The 27,854-nt window shown below is 51.8% G+C and overlaps 2 protein-coding genes across 3 annotated transcripts; both read right to left on the minus strand.

Annotated features, from left to right (window-relative positions):
- Positions 1–1,166: 1,166 nt before the first annotated feature.
- Lcat (lecithin-cholesterol acyltransferase) lies at positions 1,167–4,486 on the minus strand. Its single transcript, XM_027953907.3, has 6 exons — positions 4,205–4,486; positions 3,337–3,493; positions 3,143–3,258; positions 2,911–3,006; positions 2,602–2,826; positions 1,167–1,759 (listed from the first exon to the last, which is right to left on the minus strand). The coding sequence occupies exons 1-6, from the start codon at positions 4,356–4,358 to the stop codon at positions 1,185–1,187; spliced, it is 1,323 nt and encodes a 440-aa protein (XP_027809708.1). The 5' UTR covers positions 4,359–4,486; the 3' UTR covers positions 1,167–1,184.
- Positions 4,487–4,583: 97 nt separating this feature from the next.
- Positions 4,584–27,715, minus strand: Slc12a4 (solute carrier family 12 member 4). 2 transcript variants are annotated; one of them, XM_027953905.2, is made up of 24 exons: positions 27,517–27,715; positions 22,189–22,283; positions 20,508–20,639; positions 15,780–15,926; positions 15,617–15,671; positions 14,422–14,552; positions 12,820–13,061; positions 12,460–12,674; positions 11,771–11,935; positions 11,589–11,687; positions 11,267–11,324; positions 10,752–10,926; positions 10,264–10,382; positions 8,348–8,446; positions 7,981–8,100; positions 7,532–7,636; positions 7,097–7,265; positions 6,612–6,807; positions 6,355–6,524; positions 6,134–6,265; positions 5,947–6,054; positions 5,565–5,749; positions 5,305–5,438; positions 4,584–5,158 (listed from the first exon to the last, which is right to left on the minus strand). In XM_027953905.2, exons 1-24 carry the CDS (start codon positions 27,629–27,631, stop codon positions 5,067–5,069), a joined length of 3,258 nt encoding a protein of 1,085 aa, XP_027809706.2. In that variant the 5' UTR covers positions 27,632–27,715; the 3' UTR covers positions 4,584–5,066. The 2 variants fall into 2 exon arrangements, with proteins under 2 accessions (XP_027809706.2, XP_071460961.1); XM_071604860.1 differs by lacking the exon at positions 27,517–27,715 and adding an exon at positions 22,777–23,286.
- Between the last annotated feature and the right edge of the window lie 139 nt (positions 27,716–27,854).

The raw sequence follows: 27,854 nt of genomic DNA on the forward strand, positions 1-27,854 counted from the left end.
CATGGACTGCAGCTCCAAAAAAAAAAAAAAAAAAAAAAAAGTGGTAGGTCACTGTGGCTGTCCATTTAGTTGCGTGGAGTCATACTGGGCTCCACCCATGGCCAAGCCTTGTTATTTCACCCCCCACTTTTTTTTTTTTTAAAGAGAGAGAGAGAGAGAGAGAGAGAGAATTTTTTTAATATTTATTCTTTTTCTTTTTTTTTAGTTTTCGGCGGACACAACATCTTTGTATGTGGTGCTGAGGATCGAACCCAGGCCGCATGTACACCAGGCGAGCGCGCTACTGCTTGAGCCACATCCCCAGCCCCCCACTTTTTATTATACATACCTTTAATCACTAGACTCAGCTAGCTAGCATCCTCTCTAATTACCCCACAAACCACTCTCTCCTCCCTCAGGCTATACTCCAGCCTGTAGGACAGGGGTCTTTTCTAGCTTGGAATTGTTTCTCTGTTAAAATTCTTCAGCAACTGCACAGTGCTTTTAAAGTGGCCCATATACCCTTCTCAGCTCTCTGACCTGTACGCACCATCCTCGGGGATGCTTTCCTGACTCACAGGGCTCAGTCTCTTGCTGCTACCAACTCTCCCAGGCTTTGGTTGTACCAAAAATTGGGCTGAAAGTGTTCGGTAGAGCCCTTGCCGAATGTGTAACACCCTGGGTTTTCCCCATAACATCACACACAAAAATGTGTTCAGTGAAATGATCTGATTAATAGCTGTCACTTCAGCACATTTTTTTTTTTTTTTTGGTGCTTGGGATTGAATCCAGGGCCTTATATTACTACTAAGCTGCACTCCTGAGCCCCCAGATTCTGAACTCTTGTACATTTTCCATCTACCCCACACTCAAAAAGCCATCTCATCTACCCTTTTGGAGCTGGGAGGGATAGATGAAGTCATCCTCTCCCTGTACATCCATTCTATAGCTGCAAGTACAGCTGACTGCAGTTCCCATGCACAACACAAAGGCAGGTAAGGGCAGGCTGCCTGAATAGCTCAACCAGAATAGTAAGCTGCACATCTCAGTGTCCAGTTCAGCTTCAGATCTTAGCAGAGCCCATCTTGCCTCATGCTTCACTGAGCACTGGTCTGTGGCTAGTAATGCATGAATCCTCTTGTGGGGACCCTCGTAGAGCCTCCCCTTCAAGCCACAGCATACAGGGCTACAGCAGCAAAAGTTTTTTATTCAGGGGGCAGGGGCTCTGGGCTGGCAGTCAGGGGTGCAGGGGTGCCATGGCGGTAGGCACCCAGCAGGATGGCATTGATGTGCTCTAGTGTCTGGTTGCTGAAGACCATGTTGAGGTGCTGTGTCCCGTGCAGGGGCAGCAGGTGTACAGGCTGTGGTTGGCGGCTCTGCCAATGGCCACAGAGTTCAGTGCTTCGTGTGGCAACTGTGTCATCGCCGTCCTCATAAAGCACATTCACAGGGTCCGTGTAGGGGAAGCCATGGTCGTAGATGTAAGTGCGTGGAGTGGGCAGGCCCACACCATACAGACAGTATACTTCAACACCAGGTGCTGGGAGTCCTGACAGCAGGTCACGTGATTGTAGCCACATGTACCAGCCTTCTTCAAAGCGCAGGTCTGCAAAGAAGCGTTGGAAGTCACGGCCTGTGTAGTTGAAGCTTGGCGTGGAAATAAATACATGATCCTCAGGCCACACATGGCGGGAGGGAAACATCCAAGGGGAAGTCGTTGTTATGCGCTGCTCCTCTCTCAGCTTGATGCTGGACATGAGTGGGATACCCTGGTTGTCACCTGTGGACAAGGAGCAAGGTGCAATAGGAAGCTAGGCCTGGCTACCTCTGGCCCACAATTTGTCCCCGGTCTAAGCCCAGCAGTTTGTTCAAGCTTGCTCCTGCCCCATCCAGACCTGGACTTCTAGCCATAGAGTAGGCCTGATGGTACCTCTAAGACAGTTGTAGGGCCTCAAAAGGGTGGGGGAACTTTCTGAGGTTGGGGTGTATGGGGTGTTAGCTGGTCTCCCTCAGGCCCCAAGTAGGGTTCATGCTGCACAGCAACCACCAGATTGTGTTCTGGGAAAGATGAAATGAGTTGGTGCCTGTTTTGCCCTTCAGTGATGTAATCAAATGAGTGTCTCCTTCAGTAGACTGAGTGCCTAGGGGGAAGGCCACACCTGTCAATGCCCAGCACACAGTGAGTTCTCAACAAGTAGGAGTTGTATTAGCTCTGGATCCTTGAGCTACTCCTCAGGGAAGAGCAGGAAAGAGCTCCTAGGTCTGGCCCTAGCTGTGGTAGATCTGTCTTCAATAAGGTAGATCCTTGGGCACAGAGGCTCCAGGAAGCAGAAGGTAGTTGAAAGTTGGGCAGGCCCTAGGGTCATGACAAGATAGACACCTTGGGTTGAATCAAATTGCTGGAGTTCACCTTCCTGTTTACTTCCCCCTTGTCAACACTGGCACAGACTCTTGAAGGAATCATCCTAATAATGGTCCTGCCAGGGTCACTGTTTTCAAGGGACTAAAGAAAGCATGGCCCACGGGCAACAGACAATACTTCTAGGTGCCAACATGAGCAGAGCTGGAGGAAGGTCAGCTCCGTTCCACCCCACCTCCTACAGGATACAGAAGCCTTCTCACCTGAGGCCAAGACCAGCATGGGCTTGATAGAGCCACCCCAGGGAGCCCCAAGAGAGATGAAGCCATCAATGAAGCGGTCTTTCCAGGACTGAGGTTGACGTAGCAAGAAATAAAGCAAGTGCAGGCAGCCAAGGCTGTGTCCAATGAGGAAGACGGGCTTCCCATAAGCGGCGTGCATCTCTTCTACCAGCCCAGCCAGCTTCTGGTAGTACTCCTCTTGCTGGCCTGAAGGTAGGTGGATGGGTCAGGGCAGTTGGGATCAGGGGCCACACCTGCCCAGCCCCAAGCCCATCAATAGCAGACACTCACTGGGCTCCAGCCGCCAGTCATAGGGGGCAGCCCGCACTGTCTCATCCCGCACGTACCCGTTGTTGACCAGATTCTGTACCAGTGTATGCATATAACCTGTGGGGAAGCAGCAGCATTGGGGGGCTCTGCTGTGACACCTGTGACCCAGCCATACTGGCCCACCACAGTCTGAAGCCCCTGGCTTTGGCCCACCACAGTCTGAAGCCCCTGGCCTTTCTTCCAGTACACACACCTGCTAGCTTGTTGCTGTCCAGGTACTCAACAGAGTAGGTCTTGCCAAAGCCAGGGACACGGATCTGTACACCAGGGGCATTGGATACACGTCCAGAGCTGCGGTTGTAGACAACCCTGAGGGAAGTGGGGACATTCAGCAGCCTGTAGCCAAGGGGCAGTGTTTATAAGCTAGGCAGAGGGCATGGCACATACCTGGTGTTATCAATCCAGCAGTCCACTCCAAGGGGTAGAAACATATTGAGATCCAGCCAGATGGTAAAGAAGTCCTCCGTCTTGCGGTAGCACATCCAATTCACCACATCCGGTTTATCCAGCTTGGCTTCAAGCTGATTCCCCAGGCAGCCAGGCACTGCAGGCACCAGCTCTCACTCTGGACTCCTCGACTTCCCCCCATCCATCCCCAGACCAACCCGACCCCTATCTCCCACATCCTCTACCTCCAGGGACCAATGACACTTATCATCAGCTGATCACACACATCCCCACTGTACCCCCAGCAGCCCAAAGCCCAGACTCCCCTCAGGCAGGGAAGATGCAGGAGCCAAGGCCACTGACCCCTGCCCCTGCCAAGTAAACATCCAGCCTGGCTTTCCATTATTGCCAAAGTCCAAGGTGAGAATCGGGGGGGGGGGGGGGGGGGGGGGGGGCCCGGGGGGGCTGGGCCTAGAGTAGTGGGCAGGCCTTCAGGGACTTCTCCTTTTCTCCTACCCTGGGCTGGGCATCTTGTCCTTGGTAGGATAGGGGCTAAGGAAGGAGAGGTGGGGCCTGACCCAGGCTCTAGTGTGGCTGTAGCTGACCACGCCTTGTAATGTTCCGGCCAAGACTTCAGTCCCCCCACAGCTCCGCCCCACCTCCAAGTAAATAACTCAGAGACAGGGAAAACTGTGGTGGGGAAGGGGGGGAATTTCTCTGCAGGACAAGCCTTTGGCCCCTCCCCATGCTGAGGAAGGTATCAGGGCTAATGCAGGGGCAGAAGGGCCTTGGCACTGTCTGCTGCAAGGGTTTGGGGCCCAGGCTTCCCATGCTGGCCTAGTGCATCAAGGGCCTGACGGGGGCTTACCGAGGATGACGGGCCGAGTGTGGTTACTGAGCTCAGCCTTGGGCGTGGTGTGCGGGGGGAAGAGCACATTGAGGAGCCAGAAGGGGGTGGCAGGGGGGAGCAGCAGCCCCAGCAGCAGCAGTACCCACTGCCATGGGGAGCCGGGCGGCCCCATTCCAGCCCAGTGCCTACTGCCAGATGAAGCAGTGCTGGGCAGGCCTTATCTGGTATGTGGGTGGGAGGGGCCCAGGGCTTGTGGGAGGGACAGCCTGGCCAATGGGGGTGGCCAGTGATTGCTATTGCTGGGAAAAGCCCTAGCCTCAGGGAGCCAGATCTGGGCTTGGGTTCATTTCCGCCCTCTTCCACTGGCACCAAGGGAAACAGAGCAGGGGCAGCGGGAGGCCCAGAAGTACACAATGTTTTATTGAAGAAAGTCAGGCCTTAGCTCGGCCAGCTCCATTCCACTTGGTTTAATGGGGGTCCCTGCCCACAGTAGTCTGAGCCAGGTCTTCCTGCAAGCAGGATGAGTTCAACCCCCGCCCTTTCTGCCCTTCCCCTTCTCCCAAATGGTGTCATCCAAACAATAAATATACAATAAATAGTGCTCTTGGGCTGGGCCTTAAAACCCACATCAGCCCCCACCGGTCGTCTTTAGCCAGGGCATCCTACTGGGGTATTGGAGAGGAAAGTCCCTAAACCTCCCAAGGTCCCACAGGAACTCAAATCCATCTCTGTTGCCAGGCCCAGACCTGGTTTCCCAGGAGACCTAGCAAAGCTGGCCCAAGGCAAGGCTGGGCAAAGCAGAACTGGCAAGTAGGTGCTCAGGTGGGGGCTATTGCCTTGGATACCCCCACTCTAGGCCATAAGAAAGACCACACTGGGCTCAGGAATAGATGGTAATGACTTCACGACCACCACCACGCACCAACAGCACCCGTTCAAGGCCCTCAGTCAGCACTTCAAGGAACTCCATGTCTATAGGCATCAGGTCAAGGAGGCAGCAGCAGGACCAAGGGGCAATCAGGGCCACCCCCACCCAAGGGCACCCCAGGAGGAAAACTCCTGGCCTGACCTCACACTTTGCCCACCTCCCCATGGCCTGCCTCTCCACAAAGGGATACAATTCTCATCACCTTCACTGTTCTTGGGTGGGCCAGGCATGTTCAGTAGGACTAGGCGGGCATCATGGGATCGTGTGACAATGACTTCATTGAGCTTCACAGCAGTGTGCATACGCCGCACATTGGACTGGTCTCTGACATAAAGAACCAGAATCTAGCAAAGGAAGCCTCTGTCCCTGCCCACCCAACCCAGCCTGTCTGTCCCACACTGCCTCTTCCCCAGGGCCCAACAAAGCTGGGTCTGTATTTGCTACACTCACGGCTTAATGTGAACCAGCTCCCGGAAGTTGTCAGGGGCATGGCTGGGGTCCCAGGGCTCAGTCATGAACTTGTCCCGGGTCCATGTCATCTGGATCTTATCGGCCCCTGCAGCAGACTCATCTTCCTCATCTGAGTATAGGCTCTCCAGCCGCAGGGCTGAGTGCCGGTCCTTGACTAGTTGGGCCTGAGAACAGAGGAGATGGCCTGGGCACCCTAAGAAAAGGAGGGCCTGACTGGCCTGACATGATTACTCTGCCTCCAGGAAATGGGCACTGGCTTAGGTAGGGCCAGGATGAGTCAGTCTGATGTCCCCATAGGATGGTGTCTCCAAAGGCCTGACCCTCCCACCCACCCCCAGCCTGAACCAAGGCAGCCACTGACTTCACGCTCCCTTTCAGTCTTGGTCAGCCTCATTTGCCGCAGCATCTGGGACCGCTGCTCCATCATCAGTGTGCGCTCATAGGTATATGCAGATATGTCGCTATTATGCTGGGGAGAGAGGAGGCTGTGAAGATGTGGTTGCATGGCACTTGGTATCTTGAAGGCAAGGGTGGGGTAGGCAGCTCACCATCTCCACCACCTCCACCTCTGCCTCAAGGCGGAGGTGGTATAGGAAGATGGCCAGATCCTTCTTCATCTGGATGCTGTTGTCATCCATCTGGGCAACTGTGAAGATGCGCATCCTGCACTTTCTCCAAACCTATGGCAACGGAACAGGGGGGTGGTTCAGTGTCATGTAGTCCTCCAAGAGCATAGCCATTCTCACCCAAGACCATTCACCTGGCCTACCTTATGTTGGCGCAGCAGGAAGGGCAAAAGCATGAGCATGCCACCGTCATGTACAATCCACCACACATCGATGTGGCCCTCCAGGTAGCGCTCGTGGTTGCTGGGGTAGAAGGCAATGTTCTTGGGCACAAGCAGGGCCAAGTGGGCAGCTGTGGTGCAGCGCACTGTATCTGGGGAAAAGGAGCACTACTGACCATCAGCCTGTGTCCCTCAAGCCTCTGCCACCCCATGACCCTGGCCCCTGGCCCTTCACACACCAATAAAGGTCTTCCAGGCACGTGGGTCCTCACTCTGTCGCCAACCGTAGGGCCAGCCCAGCACCACGGTGTTATGCCTCATGCCACCCAGGCCACAAGACTGGATGAGGTGGGCCAGCCCCTCACGCACCTTGCTGGCCACCACTACCTGACAGAAGCCTTTCACTTTCTCAATCTCCATCATGTTCTTGATTGTCTGTGGGGAACACAGTAGTGTCAGGAAGTCAGGCCACCAGTGTCCCTCTTCTGGGCAATCTTCTAGGGCTCTCGGGCACATAACTTCTTGGAAGTGGAGGAGGGCTTGGAACAAGTTACCCACCCAGAGGCAATGTTTTCAAGATGGGACAACTATATTCTCTTGTTCCAGCTTGAAGGGGCAGCAGTGTTGTCTACCTGGCTGGCCAGGCTTGGTCCCCTCCTCTACAAGCCAGTGCAGCCCAGATACCATTGGTCTGACTCCATTCTTCCCCACCCTCTGCAGGCACCTGCTCAGCAGCCTGGGCCTCGCCATAGCTCTCCAAGAAGCTGCCCTGGATGACGGAGCCAACAATCGTCAGGCCCTTGCCAGCCTTAAGCTGAGAGGCAAAGGTGAGGAGTCGTGGGTACTTCACATGAAGGTCTTCATCCAGCTTTAACAGCACCAGGAGCTGAGGCCTGCAGTGGCCAGATGGGGAGGCAGCTTGAGACCACGATCAGGCCTTTTCAGGGCACCCCTTCTTTTCTTCCCTTCTCAGAACATGGGCTCTCATATTTTGGATAGTGTAGATCCAAGGGTACAATAAGCAGGAGGGCATCCTTAGCAACCCAAGGAGGGGGAAACTGGACTAGGGATGGGGATCCAGCACATCTGGAGGCTCCTACCCTCCCAGCACTCCCTAAGAACCTTGAGATGGCCCATGCTAGACTGGGTGTGAACTCACCGCCAGTTCTTGGTATGAGGAGGTCCCTCTTCCAGCCTCAACAGCGCATAGCGGGCAGCACTCAGGGATAGGCCTCTGATCCCATCACCCCATTCCTTCTCAGCCCTGCAGATGCCACAAGCTTGTGAGCTCCAGGTGCCACCCAGGGAATTTTATTTTTTGGTGGTGCTGGTACTGGGAATTGAACCTAGGACATCACACTTGCTAAGCAAGTACTCTACCACTGAGCTATACCTCCCAGCTAAATCCCAGCCCTTCACCAGGGATTTCTGACTATATGAATGCAGGAATGGAAAGAGGTTAGGCCCTGAGTCAGAGCCTTCCAGTCCTATCACTCATGGTAGATACCAAAAGTGGCCCTGCTTCCTCAACAACTCACCATTTAGACCATCCCACTTCTTAGTCAGGAACCCCCAGCCATATAGGTTATTGACAATCCCTTCACTCACCCTTGGTACTCGATGTACTTGTAGATCATGCCTGCGATGAGCATGGCAACCAGAGCATAGTACCAGGAGGAAACAAACATAAGGGCCAGGCAGAGGCTCATGCCCAGGAAGGACAGCGCCCTAAGACAGAGTGAGGAGAGCGGTAGAATCAAGGCAAGACTGGTAGGGTCCTAGGCCATAACCCATTCCATGCCCTGGTAGCCCTGTGAAGTCCCAAGTCACAATCTGGGTATAATTTCCTTCCCCATAGTGTTTCAAGAGTAACCACTGCCCAGCAAACTCAAAACTTCATTCAGAATGGCATTCTTAGACTCCCTGTCATTCTTACCTCCTATGTCAGGGAACTTGATTCAAGGGTCTAGCTTACCAATGATAGTATTTGAACCGGGGCCGCCAGTTGGGGGTCCTCAGGAGTGTCTGTACAGCACAGGCCAGGTTCACAAATAGGTAACACATCAGAAAGAACCTGCAGCACAGGGAGTTGGTCGGTACAGAGTAACCTCCTTAGTATCTCCGGGTACCTCATGTCAGGCTGAGCCTGGACCTTCTAGGCCATGTCTTTCCCTTCATTGCATGGACACAGTCAGGTCCTCCCACCCCCACAGCACCCACTCCTGCAGCCTCAGGAAGATGGGACTATGCGGAGAAGGTGTCCTTGGAGCCATGTTGTGTCAGGAGACACATGCAGCTGGCCTTGCCCATGTCCATGTTATAGATTTCCTAAATAACAAAAAGAGGCATTTTGTTTGCTTGTTTGAGAAGCTGTACCTGTTAAAACCATGAAGAGGATGAGGGAGCCCATATCCTTACAGCCAGCCTTACCCATGTCAGAAGAGAATGGACCAGTGATCCCTGACAGAAGGCTAGAAGGGGATGAGGGCCCCAGGATATCAAGTAGAGAGCTGGGATAGGATGGTGTCAAGGAATGCTGAGGAATGCTCAGTGTCTGAAGATTGGCTGGCTGATACTGGCCTGGATGACCAGTGGATAAGAAGCTGTCACACGTGGGAAAGACGAACAGATTCAAGAGTAGATGACATATGAATGCACTGGATTAGACACCTGAGAGAAGCTGCTGTGGGAGTAGGAATCTGGGACATGGGTAAGGCTGATTGTATGAGCCCTCCCAGGTAGGCAGCCAAAAAGATGGCTAAGGGGAGGGGGCACCAACTTCTACACTCAGCTGATAGAGAGTAATGGTAGATTGGAGGCAGGAAGACTCCTGAGTGGGGTGCTAGGGGTAGGGGATTCCATGAGAGGTGAGTCCCATCAGGATCTGCCATTAAGTACAACATAATAAAAGGCTGAGCAGTGTCCTTTGGCTTTGTACCTAGAACCGTTTGAGGTGTGAGGGATGGGTTGAGTTGGAGGCAGAGGACAGCCCAGGTACAGCAGGCCTGGCTGCAGCCAGGGTGGAGGCTATTTGCAGGGAAGGAAGCCCTGTCAAGTCTACAGGCTGAGGAGTGAAGGAGGTCAGGCCCTTCAAAAGAACAAAGCCCATCAGCCATGGAGCAGAGTGTGTGATGACTCCAACATGGGCAGAGGTGAAAATAGCAATTGAAGAAACTCTGCCTCAAGAATTACTAGAAATCTCCACGTGTAGATCACCAACTGCACAGCACTGGCACAAATGCACATTCATTTGGGTTAGGACTAAAATTGTAACAAAAAGCATTTGTCCAGGTGCTTCCAGAATATTAAAAGCAAACGACTTTGAGCTAGGTACAGTGCTGCATGCCTGTAATCCCAGCTACTCAGGAGGCTTAGGCAAGGAGGATCATAAGTTTGAGACCAGCCTAAGCAACTTTGTGAGACCCTGTCTCAAAATAAAATGTGTATATATATATAAAATCTATCTCACTGGAGATGTGGCTCAGTAGTAGAGCAGCCTAGGGTTTAATCCCTAGTACTGCAAAAAAATCCAGAGCAAACAACTTTGAAAATGATGAATGGTGAAGTGATGGCTTCATCAAGCCTCAAAGGACCAGGTGCTTCTCTGTCCAGCAGTGGGAGAATCTGTTGGATTCCTGTTCTGGAAGGTCCCCACAGTAGTGCGAGGGGCCTGTTGGTCTCTTTACAGCTCCTTTGCAGGTGCCATGCTATCTCCAGAATGCAGGGGTAGGTTGAGATCTGCCAAGCAACATCTCCCCACACAGCCTGGCACACAGTTGCACCCTCAACACCAGAAAGGATCATGGGGAGGTGCTGGGGTCCCCTGCTAAAAGTTACTGGGATTCAGGAAGCTTTTACCAAGACCATTACTCTGCCCTGCCCCCAGCTCACATGGATAGAATGGGGGCCACCATGTCGAGGGAGGCAATGAGGATGCCCAGCTCAGCAATGAGTGCAGTCAGGAGGAGTGCCCACGTCGGTTCACCATTTGCTTTCCCATGGCCGAACACCTGTAGGCACCAGAAAAGGAGTTGTTCCTGCCACCCTCTCCTACACTTGGGACCCCAAGCCACAGCCTGGCCTCCATTATCCCCAGGCCCTTTCTCTGGGGCTCAGGCCATCCCCATGGGAGGTCACAACTTTCTCCTGACTCCATCACTCCAGGCCTCCCTTCTTTGGATGAGCCATAGTTCATGAGGATTCTGGGTCTTAGAAGCTCTGCCAACAGTACACAGGGCCAGGGCAGCTCTCAGCAGCTCCTTATGGATGGCCACCTGGCCTTGGTGCCCCTGTGGGCAGACAATGCTGCATCCAAATTCCCTCTTTCCCTAGCCAGTGCTATGTCCAGAACCATGTGAGGGTGATATAGAAGGGCTCACCCGGAGGAAGGGGATGATGTTGTCCTTGGCAATGGCCTGCAATAGACGAGGTGCCCCAGTAAGGCTCTGGAGGCCAGCACCACATGTTGAGAAGAAAGAGCCAACAACGATGACCCAGGGCGAAGGCCAGGCCAATGTGCCCACCACCAGGTTCCTGCTGACACCGTCGCCATACCTGCAGGGGCCAGGCTCAGACCATGTTCTAGGCAAGGAGTCCCCCAAGTCCTGGGTGGGGCCACCCAGAGTGAGGGATAGCAGGGGCTAAATGGGACAGAGCTCTACCTTCAGTGGAAAAGGCCAAATGCCAGCCCCTACCCTTGACCCTCATCTCAGCCCTGACCCTGATGTTGCCATCCTCTTAAAACCAACTCTTGGAGGGGCCTGATCCACCTGATGGCACAGACTACCCTTGGCAGCCAGCAGCCTGAGGAAATGTCTGCGACCATGTGCAGGGTCTAGCATGAGGGGAGGCAAAGGCTGAGCTATTGCTACAGGGAGGGGCACAGCTCACTCACTTGTCTCGGAGCACTACACCCTCAATGCAGGCGCCGAAGAGAACCACACTGCTGAAGTCTACACAGAGTCAAGGAAGCTAGGCCTCCACTGCACTGTAACCAGACTCATCCCCACACAGGACCCTAGCGGCTCTTGCCCCAGCCACAGCCTGCAGATAGCTGAGGGTACTGTGGTATGTGCATGTGTCCCCCCGGTGTGTGCCTGTGTACGAGGGGGTGAGGGATGCGTGTATAGTGTGTCTATACATGCCAACTGGTGATGTACATGTAGGCAAGTGCCTCCTGGTCCCCTCTTCCCTGTTTCAGGCCTGGGAAAGGATACACACAAGCGAGGTTGTAATGATGGCCAGAATGGTTCCCACCGGGATGGATTTCTGGGCATCACGGAGGTCCCCGGAGCGGTTTGAGCCAGCCATGATGCCTCCAAAAACAGATGAGACTCCCTCAGGGGCTCCCCAGGTTGGACTGGTGGCAGGGATGGGTGGGTGGGCAAAAGGGGCTCACCTGTTACAGAGGGGAAGAAGATGCCAACCAGCACAGTGAAGGATGTGGCGATATCAGCTACCACATACAGGGGCAGGCTCTCCTTCAGGCCAAGGGCGTCTGTGGAGGGCAGACCTCGCTTCTCCACGAACTCGCCCTTCTCCAGGTAGGCACTCCACAAGTTCTCTGCGGAAGCAGCAGCATCACCAACACAGCCCCATGGACCTCCCCAGGGTAGTCTGGGGCAGATCAGCCAGAAGCTGGGGACTTTGGGTACAGCTTCAGCCTGATGGCTACAGCGTCTACCACAGGGCTTCTCTGGTTGCAGGGAGGAAGCTATCCAAGCTACAAGTCTGATAGACAAAGGTGGCTGAAACCATTATCAACGAGCCCCACCACCGCCTGCATTCCCGACAAAAGCCCTTTATGGCCCCTGTGGGAACATCCCCAGGTGGCATTAGGGGCTGATGGCCAGAGGAAGAGGGGCTGCCAGAACTTTCCAGGGGCTTCTGCAGGGCTGGGATGCTGGCCAATCTCCATTCACCCGAAACTCAGCTGCCAAGAGCCAGGCTGAGAGGACACTGCTGAGCTGGGAAGGCAGCCAGACCTGCTCCCCCATTCCCGAGCTGGCCACACAAGGACGGCTCTGTGCTCTGCTCTCCTGCTCAGCCTGTGGGCTCAGGGACAGGATCATGGGAGGGAGGACCCACCCTGGAGCACACCAGCAGCTGCCCCGGGAATGCCAGGGATCTCCGTCACATTGTTGAGCAGGAAGTAGGGGTCACAGGAGTCAGTGGTAAGGTTGGGGCTGTGGCAGAAGAAACTCCACAGCCGGGTGGCCACTGTCTCATTGTCCAACACAACCGTCTTGGCGCAGACATCAAACTGGTCCCGGGACAGGGTCCTGTTACCCAGCATGCACACTCTGCAGGGATGGAAGCATCACCACCTGCTGAGCTAGAGGACCCAGTCCATTCCCACCCTACAGTCTTGGGGACCCAGGGCATCAAAGGCAGTCTACTTGGAAGGGATGACAAGGTAATGTCTGGACAAAAGCCTGAGTTACTTACGGAAACACGGGAGGGTCAAAAATGGACTTGATGCCCCCAGCATAGATAGAGAAGATGGAGATAATCACACAGGCCAGGAAGAGTGAGGCAAATTTGTTCACATACTTGACACCAACAAATACCACCAGTGTCATAAAAGTCAGAAAAATGGTCCCATATACTCGCATATTATTCAAGGTGGCGCTTGACGTGTCATGAGAGCCTGATGGGTAAAAAATGGCGGCTGGTGGAGCAATGTAGGTCTGAAACAAGAAGATGGATTACAGAGGGTTCAACCTTCCTATTTGGAGTGTGAAACCTATCATTTTGGTTTTCTTTTAAAAGTATATCTAAAAGAAGCCAGTCTCAAAGGACCACATACTATATGATTCCAATTATACAAAATGTCCAGAAAAGGCAAATCTAGAGGTAGAAAACAAATTAGTGGTTGCCGAGAGATGACGGTTGGGGGAGAATGGAGAATGATGACTGATGGGGTTTCTTTTGGGGTGATAAAATGTTCTAAAATTGTGGTGATGGTTGCATCCCTGTGAATATACTAAAGACCAATGCACTGTACACTTTTACTGGGTAGTGCATTGAATGTTATGTGAATTACATCTCAATAAAGTCATTATTTTTTTAGAAAGGAAAGGATCCAGACATAGACACCAACCTGAAGTGGAAGAGCCTAAGTAGAATGTTTGAACAACAAAATAAATAGTGGTAGTATTGAATTATAACCAAAAACCCAGGGAACAAAATAAATATCCAAAAGTCCATATAATTACATGGTTGAATAAACAAACAAACTGGGGAAAAGGGACACATTTCCTTACAGAAGAATTCCAAATTATAAATGTAGAAGAAATATGAGAAATGGAAAACAAAAAACAGATGAGCTAGGCACAAGATTCACACTATGAGCAGAGGACTGGAAGGTGGGAATAGTAAAGTCAGTCTCTCTAAATATCTTCTACTGTTTCATCCCCAGAGAAAGTACCTGCCACTCTGCTGCCCACATACCCTGTACATTTCTGCTTCCTCAGTGGAGAGTGGGAAGCTGAATTGGGCACAGCACCCTAGATTACTTTCTGCAATCTCCAGAAGGCATCCTGTGGTAGCTCACTCTGACTTAGGGATAAGGAGAAGCTGAATCTGAAGGGCGCTGGCATAGAGCTCTAGGAGACTGAACTGGCCAGAGCCATCCAAGCTCAGGAAGTAGTTAGTCTCTATGTCACCACCCAAGATCTGTCATTCAACTAAATGCAAGAGTTGGTTGGTTGCTTGCCATGGCTGAAACAGTACCCAGATAGGTGACATATCCAGGCTAAAGTGAAGACAGCCAGGCCAATTTCTTGCCTGGCCCAGACTAGCATGAAAGTAAAGGGGGAAACAGGCCTGAGCAGAGATCCTTCTCTTTTGATGCCTCCCGTGGTATGACCCCAGGCCCTGGCCAGGGATAGCAGGGGAGCACAAACAGCCTGGGCCTTCTGTGTGGAATCCAAGGGAAGTGTTTAGACATGTGTGTCATGAGAGCCTGATGGGTAAAAAATGGCAGCTAGTGGAGCAATGTAGGTCTGGAACAAGAAGTTGGATTACAGAGGGTTTAGCTTGACTCACCAGCAAGATCTCAATGGCCCCCAGGATATACATTGCTGCCGCAAATGTTGTTCCCAGATAGAAGCACAGGCCCACAGCACCTCCAAATTCTGGACCCAGTGAGCGGGAGATCATGAAATAGGAGCCTCCAGCTACAATAGAGAAAGTATGCACAGGTCAAGGTCAGTGCTTTTCAAGGGGTCTCCCTCATGATAAGCCCTCACAACCACTCAAAAGGACAGGACTGCTTTCCCCATTCATAGATTAGGGTAGGATTATAGTCTTTTCGGGTTTTTTGCCCCTGTGTCCCTGCATAAGCCTGCTACCATGTGAGCGTCCATGGTTAAACCTCTGGCCCTAGTCTGTGCTTCTCACAGTCTAACACCCTTGGCAAGACTGAGAGAGTCAACACTAGGCCCCAGGGTGATGAAGGTGAAGAGACAAGTGTGATTCCATGTTGCTGAGTACATCTGCTGCTGATATAACCTCTCTGATGAAGGCCTGGGAACAGGAATCAAGAAACTTGAAAAACAGTCAATCCCTTTCATACTGTAATCCCACCCCTAGGATTTTGCTAAGGGAACCTTCAGGGATATGAACAAAGATTAGTGTTCAAGGCTGTTCACAAAAATAATATTTATAACAGTGAAAAAGTAGAATACCCAGGTAGGAGAATAATCACATAAATTGGGTTATATCCTACTATAGTGAATTATACTCTGTTGAAAAAACAAAACCCACTTTCCAACATATATATGTATGTGTATATATCTATATATACAGCAAAAAGAAATTATATATACATTTATATGTACATATGTGTGTGTGTATGTGTGTGTGTGTGTGTGTATGAGGGGGGAAGAGGGAGAGAGAGAGAAAGAGAGAGAGAGAGAGAGCGATATTTTATAAGACCCTAAGATCATATGCTGAAAGCCTAATAGTAATGAACTCAGCATGGTGGGGTTATGAATGCTTTCAGTTTTTCATTCTGTTTTCCTGCCCTTTCAAACCTTCCTATGACAAATGAACATTGCCCATTTGGGGGAAGGTTGTATTATTTTTATACTAACAAAACATGACAGCAGTCTCAAACTCTGTTAGGCTCCTAAGTGAAAGTCAGGGACTGGGATCCCACTGGGGAACTGTTTAAGGGTGGAGGAGAATGGGGGTTCCCAGACAAATCAAAGCAGATTCTGGGCCCCATTCCCTTACCTACCTGGAACCACACCGTTGGTGGCGATGGCACTCATGGAGATAGCTGTCAGCAGTGTCTGTGGAAAGGAGGGCCTGGATGAGCCCTGGATGAGCTCAGATGGGTGGGATCTGTAGGGTGACCATGGCCCCTGCTCAGTCTATCCGTGACCCACCAGGCTACTTACACAGCAGCAGCAGATGAGGACAATAAGGAGGGCCTGTAGCACCCCGGCTGTGCCCACCATCCAGGTCAGCCGCAGGAAGAGGATGACCCCAAAGATATTCTGCAGGCAGGGCAGGTACACCCCCATGAGTGTGCCCATGCTGGGTGCCTATATGGGCAGGAGAAGAGGTGGCACAGAGCATCAGAGGGGCACAGATGCACTACGGAAGGTAGTTCCCTAGTCATTTAGTCATCCCTTACCTGTAGTGGGGTACCCACATGCTCCAGTGTATAACACCAGCCTACCCACAGCCCCAGAAGTCGGGGTATAGCTAGAATGTCTCTATTAACTTTCTTTTTTGGGTACTGAGGATTGAACCCAGCAGCACTTAACCACTGAGCTATGCTCACAGTTCCCCTTTTTTATACATTTTTTTTTTTTAGTTGTAGATGGACACAATACCTTTATTTTGTTTATTTAGTTTTTTTATGTGGTGCTGGGGATCGAACCCAGTGCCTCACACATGCTAGGCAAGTGCTCTACCACTGAGCCACAATCCCAACCCAAAACCTTTATTTTATTTATTTTTATGTGGTGCTAAGGATTAAACCCAATGACTCACATGTGCTAGGCAAGAGCTCTACCACTGAGTTATAACCCTAGCCCTCCCAGTTCCTTTTTATTTTTTTTAAATATTTATTTTTTAGTTGTATTTGGACACAATACCTTTATTTTATTTATTTATTTTTATATGGTACTGAGGATCGAACCCAGGGCCTCACACATGCTAGGCAAGCGCTCTACTGCTGAGGCACAACCCCAGCCCCCTTTTTTACTTTTTGAGACAGAGTCTCCCTAAGTTGCTTAGGACCTCTCTAAGTTTCTGAGGCTGGCCTCAGACTTGTCATCCTCCTGCTTCAGGCTCCCAAATTGCTGGGATTACCATGACCATCTCTATTAACTCTACACAGCAAGACAGTTGGGATTGAGAAGGTTATGAAACCTGATTCTTTCTAAAACCCCACAAGTGAGCTTTTGAACTTAAATTCTCCTCAAGGTACTGCCTCCTCCCCTTCCTCTCCTCTGCTAAATGTCTGCGAAAAGGGGTCTATCTCAGGTCCTCACGTTCTCTCTGAACAGGCCCCAAATCACCTAAGCCAAAATCCAAGAAATTTTCCCTCTTGTTCCCTCTTTCCAATCCCCCCACTTTAACCAGATGGACATGGAGTCCTGCCCATTCTACCTCCCTGCTATCCAGAGACTAGGCTTCCTTGTCTCAGCCTTAGTCCCCCTAGGGCAGTAAACTGGGGCACTAGGTGATATCCTCCCACACTTGCCCACCTCTCCACACTCTAGCCCACTCTGCAGCCAGAGTAGGTCTCTGATAACAAAGTACAATCCCCTCATCCCTGTTGAAAACCCTGTTTTGTTCTATAATACAGTGTGTGGCGTGTGGTGCAGATTCCTTGGCTTGAGCTGACAGATGTACCCCATCACCTCCTCTGTCATTCCCAGTTCCATACCACATGGCTTCTTCTGAGCCTTGGAACCTGGGCATGTGCTAGGCTCTGCCAGGGAGGATGGCCTTGCCTCACTGCCTAGAAAACTCTTTCTTCAGTGAAACCATCAGAAGTTTAACTGTCACTTCTTCCAGAAAGCTCCCCCTAGGCTGGGTGGAGTTGGTGCTCCTCCTGCAATCTTTCAGCATCTGACATACCTTTCTATGATAATGGTCACTACAGGTCACATTACTGTGTTAGTATGACTCATTATCATACTGTGGCAGACTTGTTTACTGTTCTCTCACCAGCAGACCCTACAGATCCCCCAAAGGTGCTCCTAAACCCAGTGAATGACAGCTTAGAAGTCCCTGGACATCCTGTTGGGAAAATCTTGCAGAGCGGATGGAGGGGTCAGGAGAGAGCTACATGCCAGAAGAAGCATTCTGAAGGGTTCTGGCTTGGGGCAGGGTCTGTGTGCAGGCTAAAGGAACTTGGGAGGGTCTAGGAAAGAACAAAAGCTTCCTTCTGAAAGATACACCTCATCTAGGCTCTGTCCAAGCCCTTCTCAAAGGATACCACCCATTTTGGAATAATGGCAGCAAGAACTCTGAGTCCCACCCCCATCCTAGGCTGAGTCATTCTGAGAAAAGAGCAGTGTGGGAAAGGGCAGGACCGGAAATGCTTTCTGCATCCCCAAATAACCTCTGGCAGCCTCAGAAGGTCACTGGGCCAGAGCCAAAGTGACTGCCAGGGAGAGGCTGCCTTTGGGTCTTGGCATGGTCTGGTTGGAGGCCCACCCTTCCTGCTTCAAACCTTCTTTTCTGAGGCCCCTGCTCAGAGCTGCTCTGGGTGAGGTCCACAGCTCCCTAGCTTCCTACTATGTACTTGACTAGATTCCTCCTTCCTCCATGGTCCCAGCTACTAAGGCTGGGGAGCCTGTGAGGATACTAGGGTCTAGCCTCAGCTTCCCTCTCATATCTTCACCTTAAGGTCAGATGGGTAACTGAGCTGAGGCTAGACCCTAGTATCCTCACAGGCTCCCCATTAGGCCAAAGGACCACAGCCCTTCACCAATTCATGCTTCCCTCCCATGCTTCTGTTGAGATGTGCACTAGCCTTTCCTGGGGGCCTTTTTACTCTCATTCCTGACTCATCCTCAATGGACAGGGATGAGACTCTTATCCACTGATCCTGTCACCCACTGTGGGCAACACTCTCAGAAGTTAAGACTCCTCCTGCAAGGCTGCATAGGGGTTGCCAGAGATAGAGTTCTCTGCTATCTTTATTCCAGAATATACCAGCAAAATCTCAACCAGCTGAAGAGGTGGAGGTTAGTTCTGTACAATCAAGATATCAGCTGCCCTCTTGAAAGGGTGGGCTTGTTTGTCTCCTGGAAGCGCCAGGTGAAGGATGTGTTTTAGCTTGGTGCATCCTCTCTCCTGGACCCACCCCAGCAAGGCCCAAATCTCAGGAGCAAGTCTGAGCCTGGTGATCTGGCTTATCCCAGTCTGGAGTTCCTTTTGTTTCAACTGACCTCCAAAGAGAACAGTATAGCCAGGACTAGACCCCAGCTCCTTCCAAGTGCAGCTACTTCCCAAACCTCAGAGAGACAGGAGGTGGAAAGGGAGGACCCCTTACTTTTTTGGGGGGACAGGTACCGGGGATTGAACTCTGGGGCATTTGACCACTGAGTCACATCCCTAGCCCTATTTTTGTGTTTTATTTAGAGACGGGGTCAACACTGAGTTGTTTAGCGCCTTGCTTTTTGCTGAGGCTGGCTTTGAACTTGCTATCCTCCAGTCAACCTCCTGAGCTGTTTGGATTACAGGCATGCGCCACTGCACCCGGCAGGACCCCTTACTTTCAAACAAAAACGTTGAAAAAATCCCCAGCCCTCAGTTAAACTGAGGCCCATCAAATACAGGTGCTGAGCAAGATAGAAAAATCATCCTAAATAGAGAGGAGGGCTGAAGGAATAGATGTGCTTTACAAGGAAGTGTCAGGCTCCATCACATGTTCATGCCTGCACAACCTGGTACTTAAGCAACCCAGGGGCTGTGGGAGCCTTGGTTAGGGGCAAGAGAGTCATGTCACTTGCTTTAGGCTGTGTAGCCCCCAGGCTATCCATCCTGATTTGATGCCAGTGATCTGGTATTTCACAATCACATACCTCACAGTACATCCACAAACACTTCTCCCAGCATCATGCATTAACCTTGGGCAAGTTACTTAAGGCCTTGTCACTCAGTTTCCTCATCTGAGAAATGAAGATGAAAGTGGGAGAGAAGCCAGGCTTAGGGAGTCAGGAGGCTGGCCCAAGGGACTAGATAGGCAATGGGCAGGACTCAGAGGAGCTAAAAAAAGAATGAATGACTTATCTCATAGGTTTTTTGTTTGTTTTTTTTCCCAGTGGTGGGGATTGAACCCAGTACCTCATGCATGCTAGGCAAGTGCTCTATCACTGAGCCACATCTCAAATCCACCCATACTCTCTTCCTTCTTTCCTTTCTTCCTTCCTCCCTTCCTCTCTCTCTCTCTCCCTACCTTCCTTCCTTTCTTTTCCACACAGGGTCTTGCTACTTCCTGCCTCAGCCTCCCATGTAGCTGGGACTACAGGCTACAGGTTTCCATCTCATGATTGTGTTGTGAGTATAACATTTGAGAAGATGGGGTCACTCTTAGAGGCTGAGTGCAAGGAGCTCTTGTTCCCACTGTCATTTCTTTCTGTCTCTCTTGAAGTGCTGATGAAACTCTACCAGAGCTAAACCTACACCTCCAGTCCACCCACTGTCGTTTCCTTCTTTTAAAATTTTTGTTTGTTTGTTTGTTTCTGGGGATTGAATCCAGAAGTGCTTAACCACTGAGCCCACTGAGCCACATCCCCAGTCCTTTTCTTATTTTTAGACAGGGTCTCACTAAGTTGCTTAGAGCCTCTCTAAGTTGCTGAGACTAGCCTTGAACTTTTGATCCTTCTGCCTCAGCCTCCCTAGTCACTGGGATTACAGGCCTGCACCACTATGCCCAGCTTCACCCACTGTCATTTCTGAGGGCCTCCCTCAGTAGTTCCTCCTTAGCCCACCACTTAAAGCCCCTATGAGCCCAAGACATTCAGTGCCCACTCTCATGCTTACCTCACCTGGCATCCACATGCCCTGGCGTGCGCACACCACATGGGAAAACAGTATATTCCATGGTGTTCTGTCTGTCATCTTAAGTGTGGCCCTTCTGATGACCCTGACTGGCTCACCTTGGCTGCTCTCCGACGGGAGCCTTCTCCAGTCTCAGCCTCCTCATGTTCCTTGGCGCCCTGGGTGAGGTTGGTATAGCTGACAAGCTTGCCCAGAAGAGATGACACCTTTGGGCGGATGTCCAGTTCCTCCTGTAAACAAAGCCACGGGGCAATATGGCAATGGGCCAGGACAGCGCCAGGCTACCTATATGTAGCCAGCAGCCTGGACTCTGGCTCCATGCCAGGCCCTGAGGCAGGCCTGGGCCTGATCCCAGCTCTTGCTGGGGGAAGCCCAAGCCAGCCAACTGAGCAGGTGTGGGCACCACACCCCAGCACGTGGCACTGAAAGGCCCAGCCCAGTGGTGGCTTCTCTCTGCCCCACCTTGGCTGCAATCACTGCCAGCCCATTTGTGAAAACCACCCGCCTCAGGGGAGAAAAAGAAGGGCAGGCACAGTTGGCAGACAGGCAAATTGCACACTTCATCCTATCTGCTCTGTTTGGCCACCTACTGGCGATGGCTGAGCCTCTGGGATTCATATCTACCCTGGACTGCCCACAAAAAAAGCCACCTTAGTCACCTCAGGGACCAAGGCAGACAAAAGATGTCTGGAACAACTGAAGTCTCTGTTGTCTGACCTTCCTAAATGGTCTAACCCCAGGCTTTGGTTCCTGTGACTGACATACCTCAATCCCAAAGTGGGATGCTGGGCCATCATCCTCAAAGTGAAGCCAGGACAAAGGTTTTACTGCAGAACCTTGTTGCTCTTGGTCAGGAGGTACCCTGGGCTCAGGACCCCCAACTCCCACGGGGGTCTAGGCTTTCCCTGCCCTTGATTCATTCTTAGTGCCATCTCTCCACTGGTTTCTTATCCACATTTAGCCTTTCACTATCTGACAGCTCTTTTCTGACCCTACACACAGGGAGGTTGGTTGGGAGCAAAGAATAAATATACAGGCCTTTGGACATGTGGAGATTGAGAAGCCTACACTATTCAGCAGCTGAATATGTGGGTCAAAGTTTAGGTGCCTAGGGGCTGGGGTTGTGGCTCAGAGGTAGAGTGCTCGCCTAGCATGCATGAGGCACTGGGTTCAATCCTCAGCACCACATAAAAATAAAATAAAGATATTGTGTCCACCTATGACTAAAAAATAAATTATAAAAAAAAAGTTTAGGAGCCTAAACCATGTCTTAAATCCATATCTTACTTTTCAGCTTGAGTATGGAAAGGCTAAAATATAAGTTCAGGCACAAATTTGGGAAACTTTCAAAGAGGTATCAACTGAGCTTGCAGATGTGGAGGGCAAGAGCAGGTTCAGGGAGAAGGACCAGGGACAGAGTTGGAAGAACCAACCAGGAAAGACACAGAGTCTATGAGAGAGCCCACAGGCGGAGAACTGGGAGTGCAGGGAAAAAAGAAATTCTCAGGGGGTGGTCACCTTGCTGAGGGGGCAGCAAGGAAGGCAAAGGTTAACAGCCCAGGAGATGGCAATGGGGGTCAGAATTGCAAATGGCCTCTGGGAAAGCAGTTTCAGTTTGAAGGGCCACAGGAACCACTATCTGACTACAGGGAGCAAGACAAGGGGAGAGCAGAAGAAGAGTCACCATCCAGCCTGCATGCTTAGATGAGAGGCCCCTGACAGGCCTCGGTCTGTCTCCCAGCCTGCCACATTTGTGGCCCAAAATGGCTCCTCAACTACCTCAAACAGTGCCAGGTTTCTGTCATAGTAGTCACTTCCTCTGGAAGCCTCCAAGGGGCAAAGAAAAGGGCTGCTCTCTCTGTGATTACTCTGTCCTGTGGAGAGAAAGGGAAAGAAACCCAGTTAGGGCTGCCTCCTGAGCATGCAGCCTGTACCCCTCCTCAGAGGCCAGTGCCCAAAACATCCTTTCTGTAAACCACTTTGGAGGCCACAGTGTTAAGAGGCTGAGCATCAGCTTCTCCATCACACCTAATGGCCTCCTTGAAGAGTCAGGGTAACCCAAGAGCAGCCAGTAATCAAAACCCAGCCCATCATTCCCTGTAACACAGGGTACAGGTATGAAAACCCCAGTGTAAGGCGAGGGGTGGGGGCCTGTTGAGGGGGCAGGCCCTGGCCTCAGCCAGCCCTCGCATAACCCCTAACCCCTTTTCAGGCCTATCTGGAGCACCCAGAGTGCCCCATGCCAAGGGCTCGGTGTTGTCAGGCATCACCGGGGTACTGCTCTCCAGATAGATGAAAGCCACACAGAGCGCCTTCTGCTGCCATGGCCAGCAGGTGGCCTGCTAGCTACCCCACCATGACCCGCACCTGAGGGGGCACCCTGGAGGGTGGCCCAAGGCATGCCGGGAGGCGGGGACAAGCCCTAGCTGTACAGTAAGCAGAAGTGGGAGCCAGTTGTCCAGGTCATCTGCGAAAGATAAGGCTGGTGGGTGAATGTTAGATTGTATAGTCTGGAAATACAGGAGTGTAGCTGGGCGTGGTGACACACACGGCTAAGGATGGAGGATTCAATGCCAGCCTTAATGTCTCAAAAAGGGGGATGACATTCCCAGCTTTCCAACAAACAGGTAGAGCACCTCTAGGTTAAATCCCTAGTACCAATAAACAAACAAACAAACAAATGGCTGGGGATGTAGTTCAGTGGTAGTGCACTCCTGGGTTCAATTCCCAGCACTGCAAACAGGAAAAAGAGGAAAGAAGGAAGATAGAAGCATGGACTGTTCATAGGGTCCCAGGGCATTAGCTCCTTGGTCTGCAGATTCCTCCTGCTTGCATCAAAACAGGTGAGAGGCCCACACCAGCTTCCACCCACCCCTCAGGTTGGTGAGACTGAGCCTCAGATCCAAGGAAACCTGGCAGAAAGCAACCAAAATGATTTTTTGGGGGTGGGGGGCACCAGGGATTGAATTTTGGGACACTCAACCACTAAGTCCACCTTCAGCCCTATTTTGTATTTTATTTAGAGACAGAGTCTCACTGAGTTGCTTAGCGCCTCACCATTGCTGAGGCTGGCTTTGAACCTGCGATCCTCCAGTCTCAGCTTCCCAAGCCGCTGGGATTACAGGAATGTGCCACCAGGGCCCCCCATTTTATTCTTCCCCCTTGGTAAGGCTATCTCACCTCCCAAAGCTTGCCTGCTTTTTCCTGGCATCCCATCATTCGTACTCTTCCCTGTTCTACATTTTGTCTCTTGTGAGCTTCATGGTGACAATCCCAGTTTTCCAACAAACAGGCAACAGACACTAAGTACTTCTTTTCTAGATGCCAAGTGTCCCTCCACCCCAATGAAGTCTGGTAGCTGCAGCACTGACTCAGGTCTCACAATAAATGGGCTGTAGACATTTAGGTTCAAAGAAGCCATCCATGGTGTTTGCTGGAAGCAGCATACAGTTTTGTTTTGTTTGGGTACTGGGGATTAAACCCAGGGGCACTCTACCACTGAGTTACATCCCCAGACCTTTTTATTTTTCATTTTTTTTTTTTTAAAGAGAGAGCGAGAGAGATAGAGCGGTAGAGAGAGAGAGAATTTTTAATATTTATTTTTTAGTTTTTGGCAGACACAACATCTTTGTTTGTATGTGGTGCTGAGGATCGAACCCGGGCCGCACGCATGCCAGGCGAGCGCGCTACCGCTTGAGCCACATCCCTAGCCCTTATTTTTCATTTTTGAGACAAGATTTTGCTAAGGTGCCCAGGTTGCCTTCAAACTTGTGATCCTCCTGACTCAGCCTCCTGAGTAGCTGAGATACTGGCATGCACCACCATGCTCTGCAGAAGTATGCAGTTTTGATTTTAAGTGTGTTGGCACGGTGTCCCCAGATGGACGCAGTAATAGAAGTGTTATTACCAACCCAGACTAGTGGTGTGATTGGGTCATGCGCTGGCCATGACTGTCAATGTTTTAATTTAAATAGGTCACAATTCATTTCTCATTTGCAGCTGAGAACGTGGACTAATGCATCCTTCTCCATCTGAAACATCCTCTTGATATCAGTGTGTGGTTTAACTTGGCTTCCCCAAGCCTACAACCACTTAGCAGGGGCTGCATTATGGATTCTTTATCACTCAAGGAGACTGATAGGTAAAGTGTGCCTGTGACAATTTCTGGGGTAAAGTCAGTTCTGCCTTAGCATATGAAAGCAGTGTATTTCCTTCATCCAGCAATCCGGACTAGTTAAGTGGGCCAAACAGATCAGTCACATGTTCAATGATTGCATATAGGTCAATGTCAATGACACAGTAGACAAAGGCAGCCAGAAAGTCATCCCACCAAGGCATGTTAAAGCCCAGTGGGGTCATGTAGCTCCTCAGACACCCTCACACCCTATGACATTTGCTATAACTTTGATGCTTACACAGGATCAGGAGTCACAAGAAAAATCTAAAAACCCAGTAACACTGCCCTTTATATTAACAGCTGACCAGTGAGAATGCAATTTTGTCAGACCAGGATACAGGGTACTAGAGCCAGGTGAGGGCTTGGCTGTAGGTTCCCTATTCCTACTCCAGACCCCAGTCCATCCAGGATACACCCCAAGGTGTAGCATGATCCTTGAAGGTAAAGAAGAGGTCTAGAATATGCAATTTTGCCAGAGTTTGCACATCCTGTCCTCTGGGTGCTCAGATGGCCAGAAGTCTGCTTTGGATTCCTGGCCTCTCCCATGTGAAAATGATACTCTGTGCTGCCTTGTGTGTCCTATTCTATGTACAGATAGTAACACATGCTTTTCCAACTGCCCATAGGCATCAGAAAAGGGACTATCTGCTGCCAGACACCCAGTAAGCACTTGTTGGAGTTCCCCAAACCTTGCTTAGGGACAGCTCCAGTGGGATTGTGGAAACGTAAGAGGGTCTAAGCAGACACTGGATGTCTGTACTGCCCTCAGATTCAAACTGCCCATTCTGGCCTCAGCTATTCCAAAAATTCCAGGGCACGTCTGGGCATGCCTGCCAGGCCCAAGCTGCTCACATGCCACCTGAGACCCCTAGTATGGCCGGGATATGAGGCCTGCCTGTGAGGGACACAGGTGTGTTCCCACCAGCAACTGTATAGACACCAGTAACAGGTAAGGATCCAGGTGATCCTCCTGATCCCTGTGCACAAAGGCATCTGCCTGAGGTGCCCCTTCAGGACCTCCCGAGCCCCTGCCCACAGGCTGGTTGACCCCTCAGAGTAGAGGGCAGGCCTTCAGCTAGGGGTCCCAGGAGATGGACCTGAGTTTGACTGTTTTTCAGCCCTCTGAACTTTTGCAGTACCCACCAAGAAGGATCAAAATCACTCACCAGGGGGGCTGGGGTTGTGACTCAGTGGTAGAGCACTTGCCTAGCACGAGTGAGGCACTGGGTTCGATCCTCAGCACCCCATAAAAACAGAATAAAGGTATTGTGTCCACCTACAACTAAAAAATATATTTAAAAAAATCACTCACCAGGGTTCAGGGTGTCCCCCATACTGCAAACACAGTCAAGGTCTGGCTGAAAAGGAGCAAGAGGAGGAGGAAAAGGAAAGGACCTAGTGGGAGGAGCTGGTCTTGCTTGGAGGGATCTGGCTGGATGAGGCTAAGGCAGGCAGAAGCTAAGCCAGCTCTGCCTGCCCACTGAATCAGGGATGCAGCCTAGCCCAGCCTCCAGGGACAGAGGTCCTTCCAGGCTCAGGGGAGCAGGGATGCTGCCTCTTGCTCTGACTCTCTGAACAAGACTAGGGACAGACAAGGGAATGGCAAAGGGTACTCACACAGCTGTCAAGCCTGAAAAACCTTCACAATGTCCAACAGCCCATCCCTCTGGCCTGTGCCAACTCTACACATGGCAGTCAGGTAATACAAACGCACAGCCACTCGCATCAGCATGGATCAGCTCAGTCATATCACCATCAAAGACAGATCAGAGGTCAAGATCATATCACCTGACACATCTCAATGACATGAATTTCTTAAATGTCTCCATCATGATCAGTCCCAGACATTATAGGCATTTGTCATCAGTCATATCACCATCCTGCAGGATACACTGGCCATGAGAATGCCCTGACCTGACCCTGCCTTTAACTTGATACCCACAGCAGCACACTTGCACATGCATATGCCAGTACACAGTGCACAGACAGACAGACATAAGTTTCCAGCAGGACTCCAAAAGTGGCCGCTGGCAAGGACACCGTCTGACTGAGTGAAACCCTGAGCCTTCTGGGAGAGGAGATGGAGAAAGGAGCAAGGGAAGAGGCAGGAACCTGGAAGAAAGGAGACACTCACCTCCAGGACCAGCACTAACACCCAGGTTCAGAGTTAAGGTGCTAGAATCTCCCCTGGGGGTTTAAATACCCCCCCCAACAACCCCCCTCCCTGCAAATTTCATAACCTCCCCACACTTTCCGTCACTCCTTCCTAAGTGCAAGTAACAGCATCTGTCCCAAGGAAGGTAGGGAGGATTAAACGAGTCGGTTCACGTTAAGTGCCTAGACAAGCCTGGCCCCGTGTGAATGCTCCCCAGATGCCCACTGTACCTACAGATCTAGGCCTGGGCAACAGGGACGACTTACAGGCAGGTACCCAAAGGCCCCCTCAGCAGGCACACCCTTCTCTCGGGGAGGGCCTGAGAGTTTAGAGAGTAGGGAGACACAGGAAGGGGAGGGCAAGGGAAGGAGGGAATCACCAGGCAAAGGCGACAAGAGGATGGGGGTCGTTTACAGAGGTGAAGGGGCTGCAATTGGGGCTTTGGCTATACTCCCAAAGGAAAAGGTTGGAGACCCGGGCTCGGAGCTATCCGGGGCCGGGCGGCCTGCTGTCTGGCCTCCCCGGGCGGCCACGTCTGCAGCCCCCGCCCGCGGCTCGCAGGGGAGGAGCTGGGCTAGGGAGAGCGACCTGGCCCGCGCGCCCGGAGCAGAGGAAAATCGTGTTTGCACGCGCGGAGCGGGGAGTGGCGGCGGCGCAGAGAAAGAAAAGTTAAGCCGGCATCGACGTATGCGCGCCAAGTCCCACTACCGGCGGGAGCCGGCTCCTCGTGGCCGCCCCGCGACCCCGCCAAGGCCCCCGCCCGGCAAGCCCTCACCGTCCGACTCCTCCCGCTCGGCGCGCTCCCCGTAGTCCACCCAACTCAGACCCTCGAGGTTGTCATAGTCGCCGCGCCGCGGCCCGTCCACGGGCACCACAGTGAAGTGAGGCATCGCGCGCAATCAGTCTGCCGCACCCGCCCGGCCTGCCGCGCCCGCCGACCCCGCCGCCTGCCGGCTGTCCCCGCTGCTCCGGGCCGGTGCGCCCCGCCCGCTCACATTCCTCCCCGCTGCGCTCACTTCCTCCGCCCGCCCCCCGGGCCGCCCCTCGGAGGGCGGGGAGCAGGAGGGGCTCGTGCCGACTCCTCCCAGAGGGGAGCCTAGGTGGCGCGGGGAC

This window comes from Marmota flaviventris, chromosome 18 (genome assembly GCF_047511675.1).
Source record: "Marmota flaviventris isolate mMarFla1 chromosome 18, mMarFla1.hap1, whole genome shotgun sequence".
NCBI lineage: Eukaryota > Metazoa > Chordata > Mammalia > Rodentia > Sciuridae > Marmota > Marmota flaviventris.